The sequence below is a fragment of the Scleropages formosus genome, chromosome 18, assembly GCF_900964775.1.
Source record: "Scleropages formosus chromosome 18, fSclFor1.1, whole genome shotgun sequence".
NCBI lineage: Eukaryota > Metazoa > Chordata > Actinopteri > Osteoglossiformes > Osteoglossidae > Scleropages > Scleropages formosus.
The window spans coordinates 11,551,791-11,573,505 of NC_041823.1; the positions used below are offsets into that span (position 1 = coordinate 11,551,791).

At 41.1% G+C, this 21,715-nt stretch overlaps 2 protein-coding genes across 3 annotated transcripts; one reads left to right on the forward strand and one right to left on the reverse strand.

Moving 5' to 3' along the window:
* Nucleotides 1-341: 341 nt before the first annotated feature.
* Nucleotides 342-16,457, reverse strand: LOC108927387 (uncharacterized). Of its 2 annotated transcripts, none has more exons than XM_018740652.2 (6): nucleotides 16,267-16,457; nucleotides 4,683-4,833; nucleotides 3,128-3,241; nucleotides 2,216-2,272; nucleotides 1,385-1,489; nucleotides 342-619 (listed from the first exon to the last, which is right to left on the reverse strand). In XM_018740652.2, exons 1-6 carry the CDS (start codon nucleotides 16,305-16,307, stop codon nucleotides 485-487), a joined length of 603 nt encoding a protein of 200 aa, XP_018596168.1. In that variant the 5' UTR covers nucleotides 16,308-16,457; the 3' UTR covers nucleotides 342-484. The 2 variants fall into 2 exon arrangements, with proteins under 2 accessions (XP_018596168.1, XP_018596169.1); XM_018740653.2 differs by lacking the exon at nucleotides 16,267-16,457 and adding an exon at nucleotides 7,425-7,513.
* LOC108927388 (membrane-spanning 4-domains subfamily A member 4D) lies at nucleotides 9,447-12,268 on the forward strand. Its single transcript, XM_018740654.2, has 7 exons — nucleotides 9,447-9,487; nucleotides 9,985-10,151; nucleotides 10,351-10,449; nucleotides 10,952-11,008; nucleotides 11,185-11,295; nucleotides 11,700-11,816; nucleotides 11,914-12,268. The coding sequence occupies exons 2-7, from the start codon at nucleotides 9,993-9,995 to the stop codon at nucleotides 11,944-11,946; spliced, it is 576 nt and encodes a 191-aa protein (XP_018596170.1). The 5' UTR covers nucleotides 9,447-9,487; nucleotides 9,985-9,992; the 3' UTR covers nucleotides 11,947-12,268.
* Nucleotides 16,458-21,715: the final 5,258 nt, after the last annotated feature.

A 21,715-nucleotide genomic window follows, 5' to 3' on the forward strand; every position in this document is an offset into this window, starting at 1 on the left:
ATAAAACTTCTAACCCAGTACAGATAAAGTAGAATAAAGTGAATTGTTGATTATTTCTTATTTTCTAAGTACACTAAAAGTTCTTAAAAGGACCCATTACTTGGTCTTTATTAAAAAAAAATATATATATATATGCTTCTTGAGCAGCTGAATAACAATTGATAATGCAGCATACAGTCAACAGTCACAACAGCTTTTAACCTTTCATTCCTAGTCTCTCACACAGGATCAATGAAAAATGGGTTATTTAACCACTTAAAATGGAAATCCTAAAAAAGCTACTGTTTCGATAGATATAATTTTAATTGAGAAAATACATTTTAAAATCTTCTGGCTTAAAATTCAGATTTTTGAAACGATCAGTGAATGCTGGCGAGCTGAAATACACAGCATAAAAGCGTTTGCAGTAAAGGCCACTGAGTTTACAGACGAGCACCCTGTGGCAAAGGTGCAACGCTAACAATGATCTCTCCAGCTCTTCGACTCAAGAGCCACTCGAGTTTTTCGAAGCCACCGAGCCCCCCTTGTACTCCACATGCAGCCATCGCAGAAGCACAGCGGTGATGCAAATCTCCAGCAGAGTCACAGTCAGGATGAGGGCTGTCACCCGGTTGTAGTCCTGTTCGATGGACAGTGAGTACAGGTCACTGCAAGTGTCTGTGTGTGCGTGCATGCATGTGCATGTGTGCTGTTTTTAATGTGCCTTGTTTTGGAATCAGGAAGTGGTGCGGTTAAGGGCACGGGCCTGTAATAGGCAAGCTGCGCGTTTGAACGAAGGGCTCTGCTGTATGCTCAATACGGTTGTTTGCCACAGGACAGTGAGATACGCAGACAAAAACATGGTTAGGACTAAGCGGGGGGATTTTTACTGTAAAATACCTGGCTGAGTAAAAGTTTTATATAGAAATTGTGACACGTTTTGGGTTCTGTATGTTTCGGCAGTTGTGATACTTTTGTTGGGATTACAGTTCAGTAGGACAGATATCGAGTAAACATTTGGATATGGAATGATACAGCTAATAATAACATCAGTACACAATTAGTATAGGATAATTTCCCTGCTATAAGAATGTTTGATTTTTCTTGCAATGACTATAGAAAAGTACACACAACCTGGGCTCAGTTTTGATTTTTCAGATTCTTTGCTTTTGATTTTTTTATTGATTTTAATCAAAAACTAAAAAGTTAATATGATTCAGTGAATTACATCATATCTGAATCATCAGTACTTTGACTACAAAGAAGGAAAACCTTGTGCTGGATACTTAGATTAAATCATGAGTTATTTTGTGTGCAGTGTCAATTTCACAATGTATGGTTTCATATAACTTTGAAATATTCTTGTCTGATGCTTTTTGTTGAGGTTGCTATCTTTAAAACTTACCTCGTATTGACTATTACTTGACTTCCAGGAGAACAAATCAAAAGTCAGCAGCACCATTCCAGTGACTGCAACAACCAGACTGCCAATGTTGACAGTGTAAGAAATCTGGAAGGACATAATTGACATAGAAAATGAAGTTTCAGAAGTACATCCATAGCAGCTTACTGATACTTACTGAGAGTAATATTAACTCTTTTTATAGTAGGAACTTGTCAAGATTCTGTAATTTCTCATTATTAATACTAATACACACACACTGTCTAGCCGCTTGTCCCAAGCGGGGCTGCGGTGAACTGAAGCCTAACCCGGCAACACAGGGCGCGAAGCTGGAGGGGTAGGGGACACACCCAGGATGGGACGCCAGTACATCACAAGGCACCCCAAATGGGACTTGAACCCCAAATCCACCAGAGAGCAGGACCTGGCCAAACCCACGTTGCCACTTGCACCCCCCAATAATATTTCAATGTAAAATAATTAAAGACCACACACACACACACACACATTTTCAGAACCGCTTGTCCCTTACGGGGTCACGGGGAACCGGAGCCTACCCGGCAACACAGGGCGTAAGGCCGGAGGGGGAAGGGGACACACCCAGGACGGGACGCCAGTCCGTCACAAGGCACCCCAAGCAGGATTCGAACCCCAGACCCACCGGAGAGCAGGACCGCGGTCCAACCCACTGCGCCACCGCACCCCCTAATTAAAGACCATTTAACGATTTTTCAGTGGCTAAGGATTTCTCGGTAAAACCACTTGTTTGCCAGAAAAATCAGTTAGAGGTTTAAAAATCTCATTAGCTTGGTCTCAAGTAAAGTTAATACTCACAGGCAGCAGTACAGGAAATTTGAACAGCAGGAAAGACAACAGTCCTGAAATGAAAAACTATAGAAAGAATAAACAAAATGAAGTGAAGAGCAGGCTGTGCGCAAGTTGAGTAAGTGAGAATTACACCTCGCAAGTCTAATTTTAAACTGATAGCTTTTACATGCACACTTTTTTTTGTTAAAAAAAAAATTCCAGACTATTTATTTGCACAAAAGGGGGCATGATGGGCAGCAGCTAAGTCAGTCAGGGTTCTCCTGCACGCTTGGAGACCCAGACTGTATCATTCTCTCTTTGGCCCTATGACAATTATTTCTCAGTATTCATAATGATACAAGTCGTCATTTTGATTTGTCTTCATAAGTCACTGCTGCAACATTTACAACAACTGTAACTCCACATTTAACTATGTGATGGTATTACTATCCTGCCATCTTCTTATTCTGTGCTTACTTTCAATAAGATGCCCCAAAGTGCACCCTGATCAGGTCACATTGAACTGGGTCAGCTAAAATACAGCTGTACTTTCAGCTGCCTGCATTCACACTTGTCTGTACCATTCTCACAAAAATCGAATTATATTACGCCGAAAACAAATAGAAACGACTATTTTCTCTGTAATTACTTTTATCTGAAATAGGTAATCACTTTCGGCAAAAAATAGTGTAATTACGAACTTTAGACGAAAGGTCGACGTGCATGCAAGTATTGTACATATGCCTATAATGTAGAAATATAAATGACTATAACTGTGTATATCTATTTAATAGTGCTGTTTACAGAAATATTCAAGTAACCATTTGTTATGAAAAATATTATTTTTCCCACCACTCAAAAATCATGCAAAAAGAAGAACGATATAATTTTCATGAACTGTTAGACAGAACATAAAATTTAACAGTAATATTGGCCTACCAGAATTCCAGTGACAATTGGTACTCTCAGAACAATACCAAGCGTGTCAGTTGGTGTTACTGCTACGGTCACTCCAAGCCCAAAAATCATGATCCCACACACTGTCTGCACAGCCTAATGTAAATTGAAATGAAAGATACCATTTAAAGATGTGAAATTATATGAATTTGCATATACTGTAGTTGTCAAAAGTGTGAGTCCACCTGGGCAACATGGACAACACTTGTATGGGACAAACTGGACATAAGAGTGAAAGCAAAGCAATGCACAAGTGTCCTGTATCTATGGGAACTGCTGCAAAGGAGCTGGCAAGACATGGCACCTCATTTCCTAACTAAAATGTACTGAAAGCCTCATGGGGAAAAAAAAAAAATGTTTTCCAAGTGGACTCCAACTTTTGACTGGTGCTGTCAGTCTTATCTGAGCCAAAAGGCCGAGAAGCATCCGCAGGCTGTTGCAGAAATCAATGCAAATCTTCATGCAGTTTCAAATAAATGAGAAGATTGTCAACTCCGGGGGGGGGGGGGGGGGGTGGCTGCATGTGCTTAGCAGTCAATCAAATCCTAGTTCACATTTCATTAACTTATTGTGAGTGAGGAGGGGCACTGTGGCAGAGAGCTATGACCAGCCAGGTATATGCAAAGAGCTTGAAGCAGAAAGCATCGTGGCACCTTACTAGCAACCCAGAACTCACTTTCAGCTGTCATCAATAAATTACTTACATTTCAATTACTTAATTGCCGAGTGTTGGACACCCTAGCACCGTTAATGTGCACCAGTACCGCAACCAGTTTCTGTTTCTGGAGAGCATGATGTGAACTGCAGGATTCTGATCATGCACACAAAATATGCCTACGTTGTCCCTCAGAGAAGGGAATATTCACTTCGTATCTACCACATACTGTACTGATCAAATCCATTTATAATTGCTGTAATCTCATGGGAGATTATCTAAGAGTGGACAATTTTCTGTTGAATTTACTAGAATGAACAGTCTAAAAATCCATCCATCCATCCATCTATCGGATATCAGTAAGCACTTATTCAGTGCAGGGTCATGGTGCAGTCTAATAATATAGATGGGAAATAAATTTGACTTTGACCTTATAAGCGAAGTGTTAGTGCGTACAAGAATATTCTGGTTCTGCAGTTCTCATATCACATCCACAGCGCTTCATATAAGGGGACTAATTTTGAAACTGTAAGGGTAAAAAAAAAAAAAAAAAAACTCTGCACAGCTAAAATTCATTTCCTAAAACCTGTGACAATCAAAACCCCTTTCGGGCACTTCTTCATTTTAGTTTAGTATCTGGCAAGTTGGCTCAGTGGCAAATGTTGTTTGATAAAAAAAGAATCTTGAAATAAAGAATTGCAAAGATTAATTTTAAAGAGAACACTTTTTTCAAAGGATACAAAATAGTCTGCTAAACATGTTGCATATTTCATATTTTTCATTTAGCATTTCCAGATGTTGCTGCACAGTTACAGAACAGTTGTCAAAACCTGAAGTTATTATTTAGCAAAATAAGAGAATATGGTGATGGAGGGATCTTACCCCCATGGACATGGGCTGTTTCACAAGCAGATTGTGGAGTGGAAGCTTCTTGCTTGGAAGCATTTCGCTGGCATGGTACTGCCTGAAGAGAGGCGTTTCCAGCTCACTGTCCTCCTCCACTTCAATGCTGGCCATGGTGGACTGCTTTCCCCTGGAAAAACATGGAGTGAGTTTATTAGCAGTACTGACATACTTAAATAATTCCCCATAAATAAAATAGAGGGAAAACTATTTGTTATTGGCTATTACTATTGGAAGGGGAGGGGGTGCGGTGGCGCAGTGGGTTGGACCGCAGTCCTGCTGTCCGGTGGGTCTGGGGTTCGAGTCCCGCTTGGGGTGCCTTGCGGCGGACTGGCGTCCCGTCCTGGGTGTGTCTCCTCCCCCTCCGGCCTTACGCCCTGTGTTGCCGGGTAGGCTCCGGTTCCCCGTGGAAGGGGTGCGGTGGCGCAGTGGGTTGGACCGCAGTCCTGCTCTCCGGTGGGTCTGGGGTTCGAGTCCCACTTGGGGTGCCTTGCGGCGGCCTGGCGTCCCGTCCTGGGTGTGTCCCCTTCCCCCTCTGGCCTTACGCCCTGTGTTGCCGGGTAGGCTCTGGTTCCCCGTGACCCCGTAAGGGACAAGCGGTTCTGAAAATGTGTGTGTGTGTGTGTGTGTGTGTGTGTGTGTGTGTGTGTGTGTGTGTGTGTGTGTGTGTGTGTGTGTGTGTGTATTGGAAGGGGGTGGGGTGGGGTAAGGTGGCATGACGGGTTTGACTGGGTCATGCTCTCATGTGGGTCTGGGGTTCGAGTCCAGTTTGGAGTGCCTTGTGATAGACTGATGTCCCGTCCTGGGTGCGTTCTCTCCCCTCCAGCCTTGCGCCCTGTGTTGCAGGCTTAGGCTCTGGCTTGCCGTGACCCCGCTTGGGACAAGCAGTTTTGGACTGTGTGTGTGTGTGTGTGTGTGTATTACTGTTGACACTATTAAGGCTGTATAACAACAGCAACATGTGACATTAATCATGCACATTGGACAAGACCACTTCCTTTTAGTGCAGAAGGTCATCACCCATCAAGACCTGACTGCAAATTGCAGTCAGATGTAATTAAAGGATTTTTAAACATTTTGGTTTCAAATATTTTTGTCACCACCGATAAGGATTCCCAAGACCGAGATAGAATAATCTTGACCAACCTAACCATCTGTACCAACAGCACAAGTAAATCCTCAGAACATGTTTTTGTCCCCAGCTCCAGTAAGGAAGCCCACCTTTTGCGTGATGGTTATTTACACATAAAACCTGTTGTGCAACAGTAAAACATCTGTGAGCCAACAATCCAATGATAGCACTTTGGACACAACCGTAGACCATCACCACATCATTGGATCAACACATCCACATGTGTGTTCTCCAGCAACAGCTCCTCAAGGTCTAACCACCTCTCCTTCTTACAAGAAACATCAACCAGCCAGTAAAGTGACTGTAGCTGTCAGTGACACACTACTGACAGTAATTAATTTTACTTTGATATATTATCATCAGTTTTGACACAGCCTTCTAATTCCTGCAATAATTCCATGCTCTTCAACGTCCTGCAATGAAATTGCCAAAAGCCAAAAGCAAGTATTTGAGAAACATATTTAACCCAAGAAACCCTGCAGACACAAGTACTAACGTTGCGTTACAGCTCCGTCATATGCTTTTAATAATCACAGTTTTCATATTTCTTCATATTTAGCTGAGGGCCGGCTTTCTCTAAAGCGAATTATAAGGTTAAGCTTTTTACTGTTACTTATCCGTTTACAGCTGGGTGATTTTACTGGAACAACTGAGGAGAAATACTTTGCTCAAGGATATTAATTTGCTGCAGGCGACTGACTGACAGAGCGGCTCTCTTGTGTCGCGCTCAGATTTGAATTGATCACACATCTTCTCTTGATCACTAAGGACATTTTGAAAACCCTTTCAGCACATTGCTAAATTTAAAGCTCTCCCCGTGTTTCTCAGGCTATTCTTCCTGCGCAAAAAAACCCCGAATAATTTTCTTATAATTTTAAAATATCATTCATTTTGACATTTTCTGTGCTGCAGAAACAGACACAAACGGGTTATGAAATGTATTTTTCAGTCCAGTTTTTCTCAGGCTTCAAACCTGTGAAACGTAACTGATTAATTATTTACTCTCATTTTTATTTCTGTTATACTGTGACATCATGAGATTCCAGTATTCCACACGTGTCGGTCGACTACCTGTAGTTTACTGTGGTAAAAAACGCGCCTGGCTTCGGCGCAGTCAGAGTTCTGTCCTACAAGGTATCTTTACTTATTGATACTAAAATCACAAAATTAACATTCTGCTATTGCCAATATTGCTTGCTGCTATGCAATTGCTTCAGGAAATGGCAGGAAGGATCATTGTTGAAGGTATCGTGTTAAAAAGTAAGTAATTTAAGTGACGTGCATTTGTTCCTGGTCATATTTTATCATGATCATGCTTATTTATGTTATGTTTCACTGGAAGTTTTTAGCCGAACGAATTATACACATTTGCTGCAGGAGAAAGAAACCGCAAACAAAGGCGAATTATTCATAATATTATTACAATATTCAAATTTTTATCATCTTAGATTTCTCAGGCTTTCGATTTGACCTAGACACAGTACTTCAGCGCCATTAATAACTGAAAATTATTAATATTATTACGTCTGTTAAGTATCTTATTTAATAGACATAACATTATTATTTTTATGACGATCTTTTGGACTCACCGAGTGTTTGCTGTCTTTCGCTCACACATCAGTGACGCTCTATGGTGTAACTCGCGCCCCTGCAGTTAAAGGGCAGCTAGACGGGGCGGTGAAAGGGGGCGCTGTTGCTCACTGCACAACCCCGTACTCTTGAATGGCGCTAATAGAGCACGTGGGTGGTGCCCGACTAACGCGGACCGGAAGAAGAGTGCTGGACGTCGTAAAGCGGGGACCACCCACCCACCCACTCCGAGCAAATCCTGTCCTTTCAACGCTCGTTTTATTGAACGAAGTTCGCCTAGAAGTCGGACCTTCCCGCACACATTTTTCAGCTTCGGAACACGCCCAATCCTTTACAGGTCCAGTTAACGTGAAATGTTCGCTCCCGGGGGGGGTAAGAACAAAGCAAAACGTTACATTCGCCTATTGACACACTGACTGACTGAGTGCTCAGTGTTAACCGCAGCAAACTGTTAACCACAAGGGGGAAGTTAAAACATGACCGTGCTTCTGCCTGACGTGGCTCTCGACTGCAGCAACGCAGCGGTGGCCCCTCGATCTTAATAATTTCAAAGGTTTATCTGCAGCAGGGCGGGGTGAGTGTTCGGGCAGCGCGCGGGCTCACACCTGCGTGTCGCAAGCGCGCGCTTGAACTGTCACCGATCTGAGCGCAGGTTCTCAGTGGGGAAAAAAAAAAAAAAAAAAAACGCACACACGAGACACTCCATAATTGAGCGATTGAACCAGAAACGACATTTTCGACCCCCAGTCCTATTTTGTGGCTTGAGTACATTATGATTTATAAAATGGGCTAATATGACGATGTTAAACAGTTTGCATGGTAGAAATTACCCATGCATGGCATATCGGGACAGTGCGGACGGTTTCCGATGGATTGCACAGATTCTGAAGCATCATCATCAGTTGGGTTCATGAGCCATTGGAACATAAAAAAAAAAACAAACACTACAATTCATCCCGCGGTGTAGTAACTTCTCAGGTAAACGTTATAGCTGCTTGAACGCTGGATGAAATTCAACGAACCGAGTTAAAACCCAGCTGTGAGCGGTGTGAAGTCAGCTGAACACAACCCAGCACGTAAAACGCATAACTGAATCATATTTATGTCATGTATTGTTAGTCACAACGATGCTTAAGCGATGGCGCAACGGTTGTAGGGGGGGGCAGTGGTGCAGCAGGCTTGACCGGGTCCTTCTCTCTGGTGGGTCTGGGGTGCGATGGACTGGCGTCCCCTCCTGGGTGTCCCCCCCCCCACCTCCAGCCTCACGCCCTGTGTTGCCGGGTAAGGCTCCGGTTCGCCGCAACCCCCGCTCGGTAGAGGCGGCTTCACTGCGTGTGTGTGTGTGTGTGTGTGTGTGTGGACATGTACACCACCACTGCATTTTGTCAACCTTTGGGCTGTGTTCCCGTTAAATATGACCAATTCGCTACTTTAATCCATCACAAATATTCTTCCTTTCATCTGAGTGCCGGAAAACTTCGCAAAATCCTTCACTCCAGGTATGAGAACGCATTGAATTAATGACCACCCGTCTTAGAGACTTTTTGCGTGTTGCATTTTATACACATCCGTGTTCTAGAGAGACTAGAAAAGAGCAGAACATGATGATGAAATGTCAGATTCAGGTCGCACACACCCATCCAACCGGTTTCATTTATAATAAATGAGGCCCATAGACCTAATAATAATAATGATAATAATAATAATAATAATTCCAAAATAATATTCCAAAGATAACCGAAGAACTTGTGATAATGGTTAATGAGGCTGATTAAAAGATGTAACTCAACATTGGGTGACTTCATATGTTTTATAAGTGGTTTATATACAATTATGGGACGGATTTTAAATGTGTCTGCTTTCATGTCTCTGGACACTAAATAAGTTCCTCTTTTTTTACGTACTGTCCTGTTCTCGCCTTTGTGGTTAACAAGTCGCTTCTGAACTCTGTGTGTGTGTGTGTGTGTGTGTGTGAGAGAGAGAGAATCTGGGTCCTCACAGCAGTTTTCCTGTTACCAGACCAGACGCAGTATCATTCCGTCCAGGTCAAATTCTGCTGGAGGTAACACTAATTATGAAGAAATAATTACATGATTAATTTTTAAAGAATTTTCAAATAGCCTAGCATTAGCTATAATATTTACTGACTGTATTTAATGTAACTTTGAATAACCGAAGCATTTTTCCGTGTCCTATTGGTAGCAGATAATTTGAAGTAAAAGTGTAATATCATCATGTCCTTCTTAGACAATTGCGTGGAGTCCGTTCTGTGAATGTAAATAACCTTCACCGACGGGGCTGTGCCAGTTTGTACACTGACAACGTGCTCAGTTAAGAGCTGCTTCCATTATTTTTAAAAAGTCGAAACTGGTGTGGGATTGCAGGGAAATTATGCAGTTTTGTCTGATTTTAATTTTAATAAGAATATAACCCTTGTTTTCTCAGTTATAACTGGAGCTTCGGGTGAGACAACTTGCTTTGCTGAATGAACTGTGATGTGAAATCCTGGTCCTGTTTAATCATTAATGTCAGTTTAACAGTAAAAGCTCTGTTTTCCAGGTACAATTATGGAAAAAACGTTTAAGTGTGATGACTGCATTATCATCACTATACCTCTGATAAGGGGCAGACATGGTGAAGTCCAGCAGATGCCTCCTGAGAAGTTCCACTGTGTGTTTAAAGATACATACAAGGTCTTTCTCAAAGGACAGCCGAAAGCCTTGGGGGTGAGTTGTAAATGTTTTGTGCACTCATGTATTTATGTTAGTACTTATTATTATTTTTTAATTTTTTTAATTAAAAAGGCCGAACGGTCAGCAAAGGGACTAAATGGTGAGACCAACGCTGTCGTTCCTTGAGTTCGTGGTTTTAAGTTATAGTTTAATACATAGAGTTTTCTCATTCTTAAAATTCTTTCTTCTCTAGACGGTGCAGATTGTCACAGCTTTACTTATCATCGGCCTAGGACTGCTGAGGACAGAGGACTTTGCCTTGATAGCTTTATACACTATCCCCAGCATCCTGGTGATATACCCTCTACGATCTCCTTCTCCTTTTGCAGTTCAGCTGTTTCGTAGTTTTAAAATGTTGTTCAACTTTATTTGATTGCCATGTGAGGGTTAAAATGTATCTTTCCATTTCAGATTTTAAATAATATTTTAATTTCGCCTTGTCATGTAATTTTTCTTGGAACAGGCATTTATAAAACCTGCATTTGTGGTTCATGAATTAAATTAGAAAGCTTGTACTTGATAGAGTTTTAATATTACTATATCCTGCATAAGTACCTGTGAAAGGATATAAGTATTCAAATCTTTATAATTTTAGATGTTTAAAAACTGTATGTGCAGTTTTTGCAGGCAAATGGACCTATGCCTGTATTGAGGAAACCAGTATGTCCAAGTGATATTTTCATCACACTTAATTTCACACATAAATCTTCGTAGCCACTGCTAGCCTAAACAGTGTAAATACAGCTTTCAGACAGTGGGTTTTCAGCATGTTTTTTTTTTTTTTTAAATCTTAGTTTGTAGCATCTGGATTGGTCACATATGCTGCAGCACAGTCACCAAACATGTGCATAGTAAGTGACTGTCATTTTTCCTTCTTCATAATACACTGTGTACAAAATGGTTATGTATGTTCTTCTAAGGATAGCAAGTTTAAATTTAGTATTTGTATTTGAATGTATATATTTTTGTGTTCTGGATCTGAGCAGGCAGTTTACCTCTCACTTATCCCTTGCTTCTGTTTTAACAGGCAAAATTTTCATTCTCACTCAACATCATGAGCTTCTTTGGTGCCATTGTTGCTTTGGTGCTATGCTGCATTTTGTCAATGAATCCTTATGCACTGCATCGCATATATAAGGTAAGTGTTCCAGTCCACAGCAGTTTATATAACTATGCAGCAGTAGGATGAGTGTCTTTCTCAGCTGCGTTGTTGACAGAAAGATTCTTAAAACTATGATACACAAAATCACTATGTTGTAATCTTTCCTCCCTGTTATATATGAAATCACCTCACATTGTAAAATATATCAGTAATATCACTCTTTATTTTTGTTTCTTATCTAGTTATTGTTTTTGCTTTGCTTATTCTTTACTTTCAGTTACTGATGCGTGGCAGTTAAACTTATTTTAGTTGTGGTGCCTTTTATGATGTAAAGGTGAAGGTAATATCCATTTGTGAACTACAGAATATAGTATAAATGTCACCAAATGCATTGTATATGTATTATAATGAATTTAAACTCTTTGCCTCATTCCTTACAGTTATCTGCGGGGATTGATGTAATGATTGCAATTCACCTGTTCCTGGAGATAATTATTGCTGTGGTTTTAATTTTCTGGGAGAGTAAAGCAGTTTGCAGAAATCACTTCAACATACTGGTAGGTTAAAAATGTGTTTCTGACATAATTTGTTTGATTCCACAAGGCATAAAATCAAAATGTAGTCAAATTATTATGTTTTTTATTTTCCTTTCAGCCTTTGATCAACTTTAAATACATGGAAGCCTGAAAGTTATTAGTTCTGCAAGATGCATGTTAATCATGACAACTGCCATATGGCATAGTGAAGTACTGAATGTAAATATGCAGCGTAGTATGTGACATTATGGTTTTACAGACAACATAAAGTAAAAAATAGAAGTCAGGAATTTCCCAGAATGTACTATATATACATATGTATATATACACACACATAGACACACACACACACACACACACATATATATACTGTATATATATACATATTGTACAATTTAATTTTGAATAATGAATGATGACATGAACCTGGGGTTTTTACTGTATTTGAGGAAACTGCTCATTTTTAAAATTATTACATTATGTACCACACTTAATCACTGTTTAGTAATGTAGTATTAGCATTTAGATTTGCCATGTGTTTGCTATGCAATGCCTTGTACCCATTGAACTTTTTTCAGCATTTTTACACTGTTAATGCTTGTATCTTATGTTCACTACATAAACACTGTATATTAAAACTTTTGTCCTTCAATAAAAACTAAGATAAAGAAAAATTATGTTTTTTTTTAGAATGTATAGCTTTATCTTAATATTTTATAAATGTTATCAATGGGCCTATTTTCAATTCAGAAAATTTTCAGTGCTGTTTTGGATCATTTTTATTAACTTCCCTACTTACTGTAATTTTTCCTTGACCCCCTGCCGAATTTCATTCTGAACTAGGGAAAAAATTTTTTTTGAGATGCCAGGATTTTTCCTTTCAGTTTCAGAATCATTAATTTTACTTGCACCAATTTGTGCATCTTTATAGCATCTTTGTTGCTAAATTTTCTGTGGCCGACTCATCTGCCCTTTAGAGAAAGATAAGATAGTTTCAGAAGAGGGATGCTGGCTGAAAGGAAGTGGTTCAGATCTACGTCTTCTCATGCTGTTGTCGCATTTCACATTCACATTCTGACCACAGAATGAGCCTTGACGTGGTAGGGCTATGCTAGGGAAGGCAGAGCAGGCTTCACAAAGAAGATCACAGGTAGATTAAAACCTCAAACCCCAAACCCACCAAGCATCCAGTAACCCTCCTCACAACATGACTGATCTGCTCAGAAGAAATTTTTAGTTTTGCAATCCATAGGCCTTAGCTGTAGTACATAGAGCAGCAACTGATATCCATTGAGGAGTACTTGAAACATTTAAATGTCCTCTGTCATTTGTTTTTCCACGCTTGTCTCAGTTATGGAGACAATTCCCGTGTGCACATGATGAAAGACCTCATATCATAGTTCCACAGGTTGCGCTCACTAACAGAAAGTTTAAACAGTATTTATCTACATCTGATCCAGAAAGTTCCACTTTCTTCAATAATTTTGTTCGCTCATCAAAAAGCATTAAGCATTAGGTCTGTATGTGATGTGCATACACAAATTATCCTTAGGTAAGTTTACACATAAATACAGATGATCTGCTATACTGCATGTTTCGCAGTTATGAGCTCCTTAACTGGGACAATATTTTCCTATGAAACACTTTCAACCTGTAGATACACTGCTAAGTAGAAATGCATTTTAGCTCAAAATCAGCTAAACGGGTAGCACAGTAGTACAGCGAGTAGCGCTATTGCCTCTCAGAGCCTGGGTGGTGCAAAAGGACATGGGTGCAATGACCACTCAGTTGGTGTGGAGTTTGCATGTTCTCCCTGTGTCTGCATGGGTTTTCTCACAGTGCTCTGGTTTTTGCCCACAATCCAGAGATTTTTTGTATTTTTTTTATTTTTCAAACTTTATTTAATAAAGTTATCAATAATACACAACCAAAACAATACATTAAAATCCACAATCAAACAAACCCAACACCGTTTTCCTACAGTTGGTCAACAAAGTTACTAAGTAACCATTACATGAAACACATTGTCAAGACAAAATCTTTCCCATAACAATCCCTTTCTGGCTTCAAAATATATAACTGACCCATGTCTTCCCAACACCAACATACCAAAAGGACTGTCCCCCAGTAGCAGCCCAACCGAAGTCATCACCATAATACATGCTTCCTTCAAAACATAAAATACTTCTAAATTACAACACAAAACTTGATCATACCCCTAAAAACAAATAAATACAAAACAGACATACACATGAATAATCATCAGTATAAAACTCAAAGTGCACAGAAACACATGATAAAACAAGGCCATTAAAATATATAAATAAAACACTATACAAATAAAACCCAGATAAGTTAAAAATATTAGTTAAAAGTGCACAAACCCAAACCACTAAAATCTGTGACTAAAAACCACACAAACAAATATAAAAGAATAGAGATGTGCAGTTCAGGTGAAATGATGACTCTAAGTTGCCCTTGTGTGTTTGTGTCTACCCTGCTATGGTCTTGTGCTCCGTCCAGGGTGTACCCCCGTCTGCCTTACGTCCACTGATTCCAGGACAGGCACCTAATCACCATGACCTCAGGACAAAGCAGTTATTGAAACTGGACTACTACTGGCCAGGATTGTTTCAGTTTTTTTATTTAAAAGTGCCTTTTATGATTATTACACAATCATGCCCACAATGAGAGCCTACCTTGCTGCAAACAGTAGCTCACTCTTAGTAACAACCACATAGGCAAAAATAAGAACCCATCAAAACGTACAGAAATGGGGAGAAAGTGAGATTTAGGGGAAACCAAAAGACAAAGAGATGTGAGTATTAAGGAAGTAAAAGCGGTTCCGCTGTGCTGTTGTGAAATGTTCTCAAAATAGGTGCAACTGAATGTAAGCTCGTCAAATAAGGACACTCACACTGCTGTGAAACGCAAAACAGCGACATCAAGCGTGAGGGGGAAAAACAACAACTGCACGCGCTTTGAACATGAGTAGAATTACAGGCGGAGATCTGTTCGTTGAGATGCTGGAGAAACATGTACAGTACAGTGATATAAACATTAAAGTGAAGCAGGGCTCAGAATGAATAACAGTGTCCCTGTGGGCCCGGTGCTTTCTTACGACTGAAGGGGGTGCACTGAGTGCTTTCTGTGAGATTGTAGAGGTCAAGTAACGGCGGTACCGTGGCACCCTGCGCGTAGGTTTCAATAGAGCGAAAAACGACGCACAGCAGCATTTTTCTAGAAGGTTTTATTGAACACCAGAACATAGTACTCCCACTCTGAAGATCTCGTTTCCTCCCAGATCTAGACTTCTAACTAACCTTAGCGCTCCCAGAGTACTCCTAACAGATTAGCGAACACGGTCACTCCATCATTTCCCCTAGAAGTGCCCCCAGTGGTTGCACACTTGCATTCCACATTTTTTCCCATAATGCAACGATTTCCAATAAACCAATCTTCCCGCCTAAACACAGATCGTTACAATGCACGTCTGAAGTCGTTCTGTTTTACTAACGTCGTGTACATGAGGAATACACGTCGATGTTTACGCACATTCCTGCAGGTTTGAAACCAAAAATTTGCCACCAGGACAAAGAAAGATAGTATTTGACTGAGGCAGTACGGAACCATGTTTGTGAAAGGTTTTCTCAGGTTTGCAGTCATCCGTTTAGTTGACGCTTTTCCCTAGAGCAATCGTCCCTCTTAAGATTAGAATTATTTACTCATAGAGATGGTAATTTTACTGGAACAAGTTGAGGTAAGTACGTTGTCAGGGTCCTACAGCGGGAGGTGGGGAATCGAAGGAGCGCCCTTTACGTCTAAAGGCAGTAGTGCTAACCACTACGCTACCAGCTGCCTGTCTCCGCTCATAAAAGTTCCACATACACGACCACACGCGGCTCAACCAGATCTGCAGCGAACACCTGACTCTTCCCAGTCACTTTCTGTGTCGCAGCCGCTGTATGATAAAATAAATGGCATCAGTTCAGTTTATTTCCGGCCACTCGGTTCCCCGCAGTCGGTTTCCGTTCCTCCGCCTTCAGCACGTGAGTCCGCGCGCGGCGCCCCGCTCCGTTCAGGTTTTTACTCTTTGTGGTCTCTCTTAAAATTCCCGGAGACGTGGCTTTTAGTGTTCTTTGTTTTATTATGTATAATTTAAAATGCGTAGTGTTACCTGGTGTTTTTTTTTTTTTGGAAAAAAAGAAACAAACAAAGTTCCGGACTTGTTTGACCATTCATCTTTCACTTTGAGAAACTTTGCCGACTCTGTAAAACAAAGTGTTTGTCCTTAACACACACCTGCCTTTTTCGTTCCTTCTTCTTTTCTCTGTTTGTCAGGATGAATTGATTTAATCACGATGTGTGTGTATAAATCAAATAATTTGTGCAATGTTAACTTCACCTGAACTATGACTTATTTTATTTTTTAATGAATCTTCAGGTGTTTTAAGCAAAAACATTAACTTACCAATAGAGTGTAATTGTTTCTTTGGAAGTAATAAACAGCATAGCCTCTCTGTCTCAGTCCGTCTTGTAGATTTTCCACAGAATATCCCCATAATACACACATTTTGAAATGTATCACAAGAGATACAGTGCAAAGGCATATTCTGTTAAAAGTTTGACTTATTTATCCCTTGGCATCAAAGGCTGTTTTGAACAGTGTCTGTTCTGTTTTTGTTCTACAGGTCCTGAAAGTAGCTGTTGTAAAAATTGGGGGGGGGGGGGGGGGGGGGGGGAAATGACATCTACTTCTAAATTCACTACTAGACTGGGTAGTAATACGCCTTGCACTCATTCCATTACTGATACTCTGTTGCCTTACCAATAGGTATCAGTGCGCTGTGTTTTTGCATGTGGCTGCACATTGTGTTGCTGCTGTTCTGGAAGTTTCTGGAGGAATATGTTGTGGACTGTTGTGATCACCTGGGATTGAATTCTCAGCCACATAGAAATCTAAACCTTGTGGGACTGGGTCATGAAGACTGTAACCTCTGCTGGACCATTGGCATCTCCTGGGACCTTAGAGAGGTGCTCAGACTCATTGTCCAGTGGATGGAAACATGACAGGTGGTGATAAAGGTAATTGAGCTTTGCTGGATTGTTCTTATTATTTGTTAGCATACTTTAAATTTTTGCTCCACTGAATTGTATCTTAACTATGCGTCTAAGACCTGTTTTAATTGATACAAAAACATTTTTTTCCTTGTACATTTGTGCACTGTTCTGCTAACTATTAAATTAACTATTAAATACAACTAGTTACAATACAAACATTTCTGGTTTTAAATGACTGAGTTAATGATCCTGACTTTTGTCTTTTACTTACAGACTGCAAATTTTTATCTTATTCTCTGGTACTTGATTTTTAGTATATATAGTATAACAGTAATTACTTGGATTTAAATAGCAATTATTGCTTTATGCTTCAAACTTAATGCTAGTAATATCATTTTAGCATTTAGAATTGTTTTCCTATGGATTGAATTGTTTAATTTTTGTCTGATTTACCTGTTTAGACAATTTAAAGGTATTATGTGCAGAATTTACTAAATGCTGAAACAAAATATTGATCCCTTAAAAAATTAAACTGACATTTTCTCTTGACTCTAGAGCTTCTGCTCAATACTATATTGCTATAACTACCCCATTTACAGTGTTCTATGTGCTTTGAAGTGTTTAAGATTTATCCTTAATATCCATCCCACTTTGAGTTTAAGTGTTATATAGAAATAATTAAGCAGAAGATAGTTTTGAGATACCAAGAACATGTCTCACAACTTCAGAATCACTAACTTCACTTGCATCCATCTGTGTATTTCTTAACCATTTGTGCCCTTTAGACAGATAGTATGAGAGGGGGCTGCTGGGTAAAAAGGAAGTGGTTCAGATACATGTCTCCTTGTTTTGCTTTAGAAGTTCACATTCTGACCACAGAAAGGGCTTGGGAGCCATAACCCTGGTATGGCTAAAAGGGTGAAGGCAGAGTAGGTCCCAAAGAAAAAATCAGTTTGACTAGAACCCAACACCCATCAAGCACCATAGACCCTCCTAACAACCTGATTAATCTACACAGATGAACTCTAGAAGTTCTGTGATTCACATGCCTGAATTATTCTGCATGAAATGGAAGCTGATCTCCACCCAGCAGAACCTGAAACATTTAAATGTTCCCAAATCCATTTTTAAGCACTTCTCTCACTTATGGTCTTGTTCCTGTGTCATGTGAAAGGCATATACCAGCATTTCTTAGATTGTCTGATGTTCATTTACAGACAGATTTAATGAGTGATGTTATACAAAGTAAAAATTTAAACTTGGGACAGAAGGTGCCGTAGTGGTTAGAGCCACCACTTTTGGACCTGAACATCCCAAATTTGATTCCCAGTTCATTCTGCAATACCCTTTGAGCCCGGTACTTACCCGAAATTGCTCCAGAGAAAAATGATCCAACTCTATGAATTAATTATTGTAAGATGTTTAATATTTTAAGTCACTTTGGAGCAGAGAATAGGTTAAATGTAAAGTTCCCTGGTAAACAGAAACCCAGATACATACACATTAAATTAATGTGTGCAACCCCTGGACTATATATAGCAGAAATCCTTCAGAAACATTTTCTATTGCTTTTTATGCTAACTCTACTCGGATATAAACAGAAAACAAAATTTTTCAGTTTTTCTAAAAAACTGAAAGCAAAACTACAAAATTTTGGGGGGTGATTTTAGGACTAATTTATTGTATTATTATTATATGTGAGAGTAAGTGTAAATCTATACAGTGAAATAGAAAACGTCCGCTAAAAAAATTGCACTTTACTGATCCATCTTTTTCATAAAACAGATTATGTATCAGAAAACTTCTGCGCTGTGTGTGAGATAACTAAAGGAAACACTATTTTAAACAGACAACAGCGACACCCGGCGGCCACGCAAGACCAGCGGAAGCGTTATTGCGTGTGGAGTGACTTAATATCTCAGATGGTGCGGTGCTGCCCCCTTCAGGTGACAGTATTTCACTACATCTGACAAATGGGATTCAACAGGTTCAGTGGGACTGGTGTTGGACCAATACTAGCTTTTAACAGTAACTACACACACACAGGCTGAAGCCGCTTCGTCTCGACCAGTTTAACGCAATTCTGATTAATTAGCTCCCAGTAAATTTTTTAAAAAAAACTTTCATGCATGCAAACTCTCTAGAAGGGTGTTCACTCAAGATGTTTAACAAGAAGCGTACGTCTGTACGTGGATGTTGACCCGAAACATTTCCCATCTGTGCAAAGCGGGGCCGCTGTGGGTAGTACTCATGGACCCGTGATTGTTAAGGGCGTCCGCGCGCCGAGGTGGTCTGCCGAAGCGCTTTTACTAGCTCGAGCTCCCACGGCACTCAACACCTGACTCCATTACGTCACTTTCTCTCACGTGGCCGCAGTAAGGAATGGTACACGTTCAGTTTGTCCTTGTCTGTCAACGCTATGCACATATGTGGCGACAGACATGCCTGTGCTGCTCAACTTGGTATATTTTGAAACGGATGTAGCGGAGAGACACTTTTTCCCGCGTTGGTAAAAGCTAGAAGTGCAGCAGTTCGGCAAGGTTGTTTAATAATCTTTATTCCCCCCTCCCCGATCATTTGTGCTGCTAGTGACTGTCCACGGTGTTTCTCAGTTAAAAGAAACAGCCCCTCCCCCTCAACCCCGACGAGGTTTCTCTAAACTAGGACAACCGACTCTGCACCCGCTGAGGCTGGAGCCTAGACTCCCCCTCCTTATGGCGATCGGAACTCTGAGCAAAGACGATGTGAACTACAGGCTCCATTTCCGCATGATAAACGAGCAGCAGGTGGAGGACATCACGATCGAGAACTTCTTCTACAAGCCGCACACCATCACGCTGCTCACGGCCACCGTGCTCAGCCTCACGACACGTACTTCGCGTTCAGCAGGTGAGCGGGTCGGATCGTAAGGGAGCGACTTTGTCCGTGCGGTTCTGTCGGGTTGCACTGCTGTCTTGACCGATGGCAGCTCAACACCTGAACACTATACCCTTGTTACTCAACAAACAAGAACTTGCAACCATTTAACTTCTCACGTTTTGTGAAAATCGTCTCCTCCCGCCTTCTGAATCCACGCATGCGCAGTTTGTAGGCAACGCCCTCTAGAATCTTCCGGTTGTGTGCGAATGCAACTGGTGCTGAACTTTTGATCCGCTTTCAAACCTTTCAGTTATTGAACGTCTTTCCACCTTCTCTTCTTGAGTGTGCGTGCGTGCAGTTAGTGTCTTCAAACTCTTGAGGGGGAGGGGCTTTCAATAACAACCACAACCCATCAGTACAGAGGAAAGGTTTATGAAAAGAACCCTACGTGTCACATACAGTGTATAAACACCCTTGTCCGAGATCACTTACACTTTTTTTTATATATAAAGTGAATTCTCACCAGGTAACTAGATATCGGGTGATGAAACATGGTTGAGACCAGGCTGAAATACCATTTAGAGGCTACAGAAGGTCAACCCGGGACAGGCCTAGACTAGACACAATTTACAAAATGGAGGAATCGCAGCAGTTTAAAGAGAGGTGAAATGCATGTGGGGTCCTACGTGTCCCACTTGAGGACAGCACTTGAACATGCGTACAAGGTCTTTTCCACGTTCGCGGTAGCCGCAAGTGCGCGCTACTTATAGTTATCAGTCAAACGGATGCAATTAAGCGTAGACAGACTCTCATCTTGTTTCTGGTCGTTCTGGTCGTGTCCAAGCGGTGGGCTGCGGGCCTAAAATCGTCATTGTAACTTATTAAATTCCGCCGTGGAGGTGGACGCTGCAAATGGTTCGCTTGTGTCTGTTAGGAATGACGCAGATCCCGACAGCAACCTCCGTGTGGGAATCGTTTCGGTGATCTCCTTCTTTCTCGTCGTAAGCGTCCTCGCCTTCCCCAATGGTGTGGCCCGTTTTGCTCACTGTACCTGGGGAGTACGTGAGAATTCGGAGTTCTTTCGGATCTTGTGTCCCTTGGGGTCGTGCCGCATTTCAGTACGCGTAGTAATGCGGTACCAGTCAAAAGTGTGTGTCCACCTGGGCAAAGGTTGCGTGGGATAAATGGGCCGGAAGAGGAAGAAGCGCAGTGGCCCGCAACTGTCCTACATCTCTGGGAACTGCTGCAGAAGAGATGGGAAGACATGGTGCCTCTTTTCCTGATCACACTTTTAAACTGAACACCTCATAGACATAACCCCCCCCCCGCAAGTGTACTCACACTTTTGGCTGCTACTGTGTGTTTGGGGAAAAATATTTTAAAGTGTGGATTCATAATTTACATAAGCCAAACTGTAAGTAGGCAGTCTATACATTGTTACATGCTAATTAAAAATGTAATTACTTCTGAAAATACTTTCTTTAGGTCCATTCACCAGACCCCATTCAGCAATATGGCGCATGGTTTTTGGTGATTAGTTACCTATAGGGATGGGGGTGTGGTGGTGCAGTGGGTTTGGCCAGGTTCGAGTCCCACTTAGGGTGCCTTGTGATGGCCTGGCGTCCTGTCCTGGATGTGTCCCCCTCCAGCCTTGCGCCCTGTGTTGCCGAGTTAGACTCCGGTTTGCCGCGACCCTGCGTGGGACAAGCACTTTCAGACTGTGTGTGTGAGTTACCTACAGGTTTTGTAGTGTCGTGTAAACCTTCTGGCCATGTCAAATTTTGCACACGTCTCAGATTCAACACAGCTTTGCTTTGCCTTTATCCTTGGGTGAGCACGGTGGCTTCAAGCAGCAAGACAACACAGCAGAGTAATTCCCTGAGCAGCGTGGACAGTGGTTTTTTTTACACAAAATGTAGGGGTGGCTTATCAGTCTGTAGCATGTTTTGAGCTGTGGTTACTTGGGCCTTAGGCGTACGTGAGGTAGCTCGACATAATCT

Excerpts from the sequence above, each read along its gene's own strand:
- LOC108927388 (XM_018740654.2), top strand. The coding sequence starts at position 9,993 with ATGGAAAAAACGTTTAAGTGTGATGACTGCATTATCATCACTATACCT. Across the intron at positions 10,152-10,350 it reads GACAGCCGAAAGCCTTGGGG|ACGGTGCAGATTGTCACAGC; the intron begins GTGAGTTGTAAA and ends TTTCTTCTCTAG. Across the intron at positions 11,817-11,913 it reads GAAATCACTTCAACATACTG|CCTTTGATCAACTTTAAATA; the intron begins GTAGGTTAAAAA and ends TTTTCCTTTCAG.
- LOC108927387 (XM_018740652.2), bottom strand. The coding sequence starts at position 16,307 with ATGCTGTTTATTACTTCCAAAGAAACAATTACACTCTATTG. Across the intron at positions 4,834-16,266 it reads GAAACAATTACACTCTATTG|GGGAAAGCAGTCCACCATGG; the intron begins GTAAGTTAATGT and ends ATGTTTTTCCAG. Across the intron at positions 3,242-4,682 it reads AACAGCCCATGTCCATGGGG|GCTGTGCAGACAGTGTGTGG; the intron begins GTAAGATCCCTC and ends AATTTACATTAG.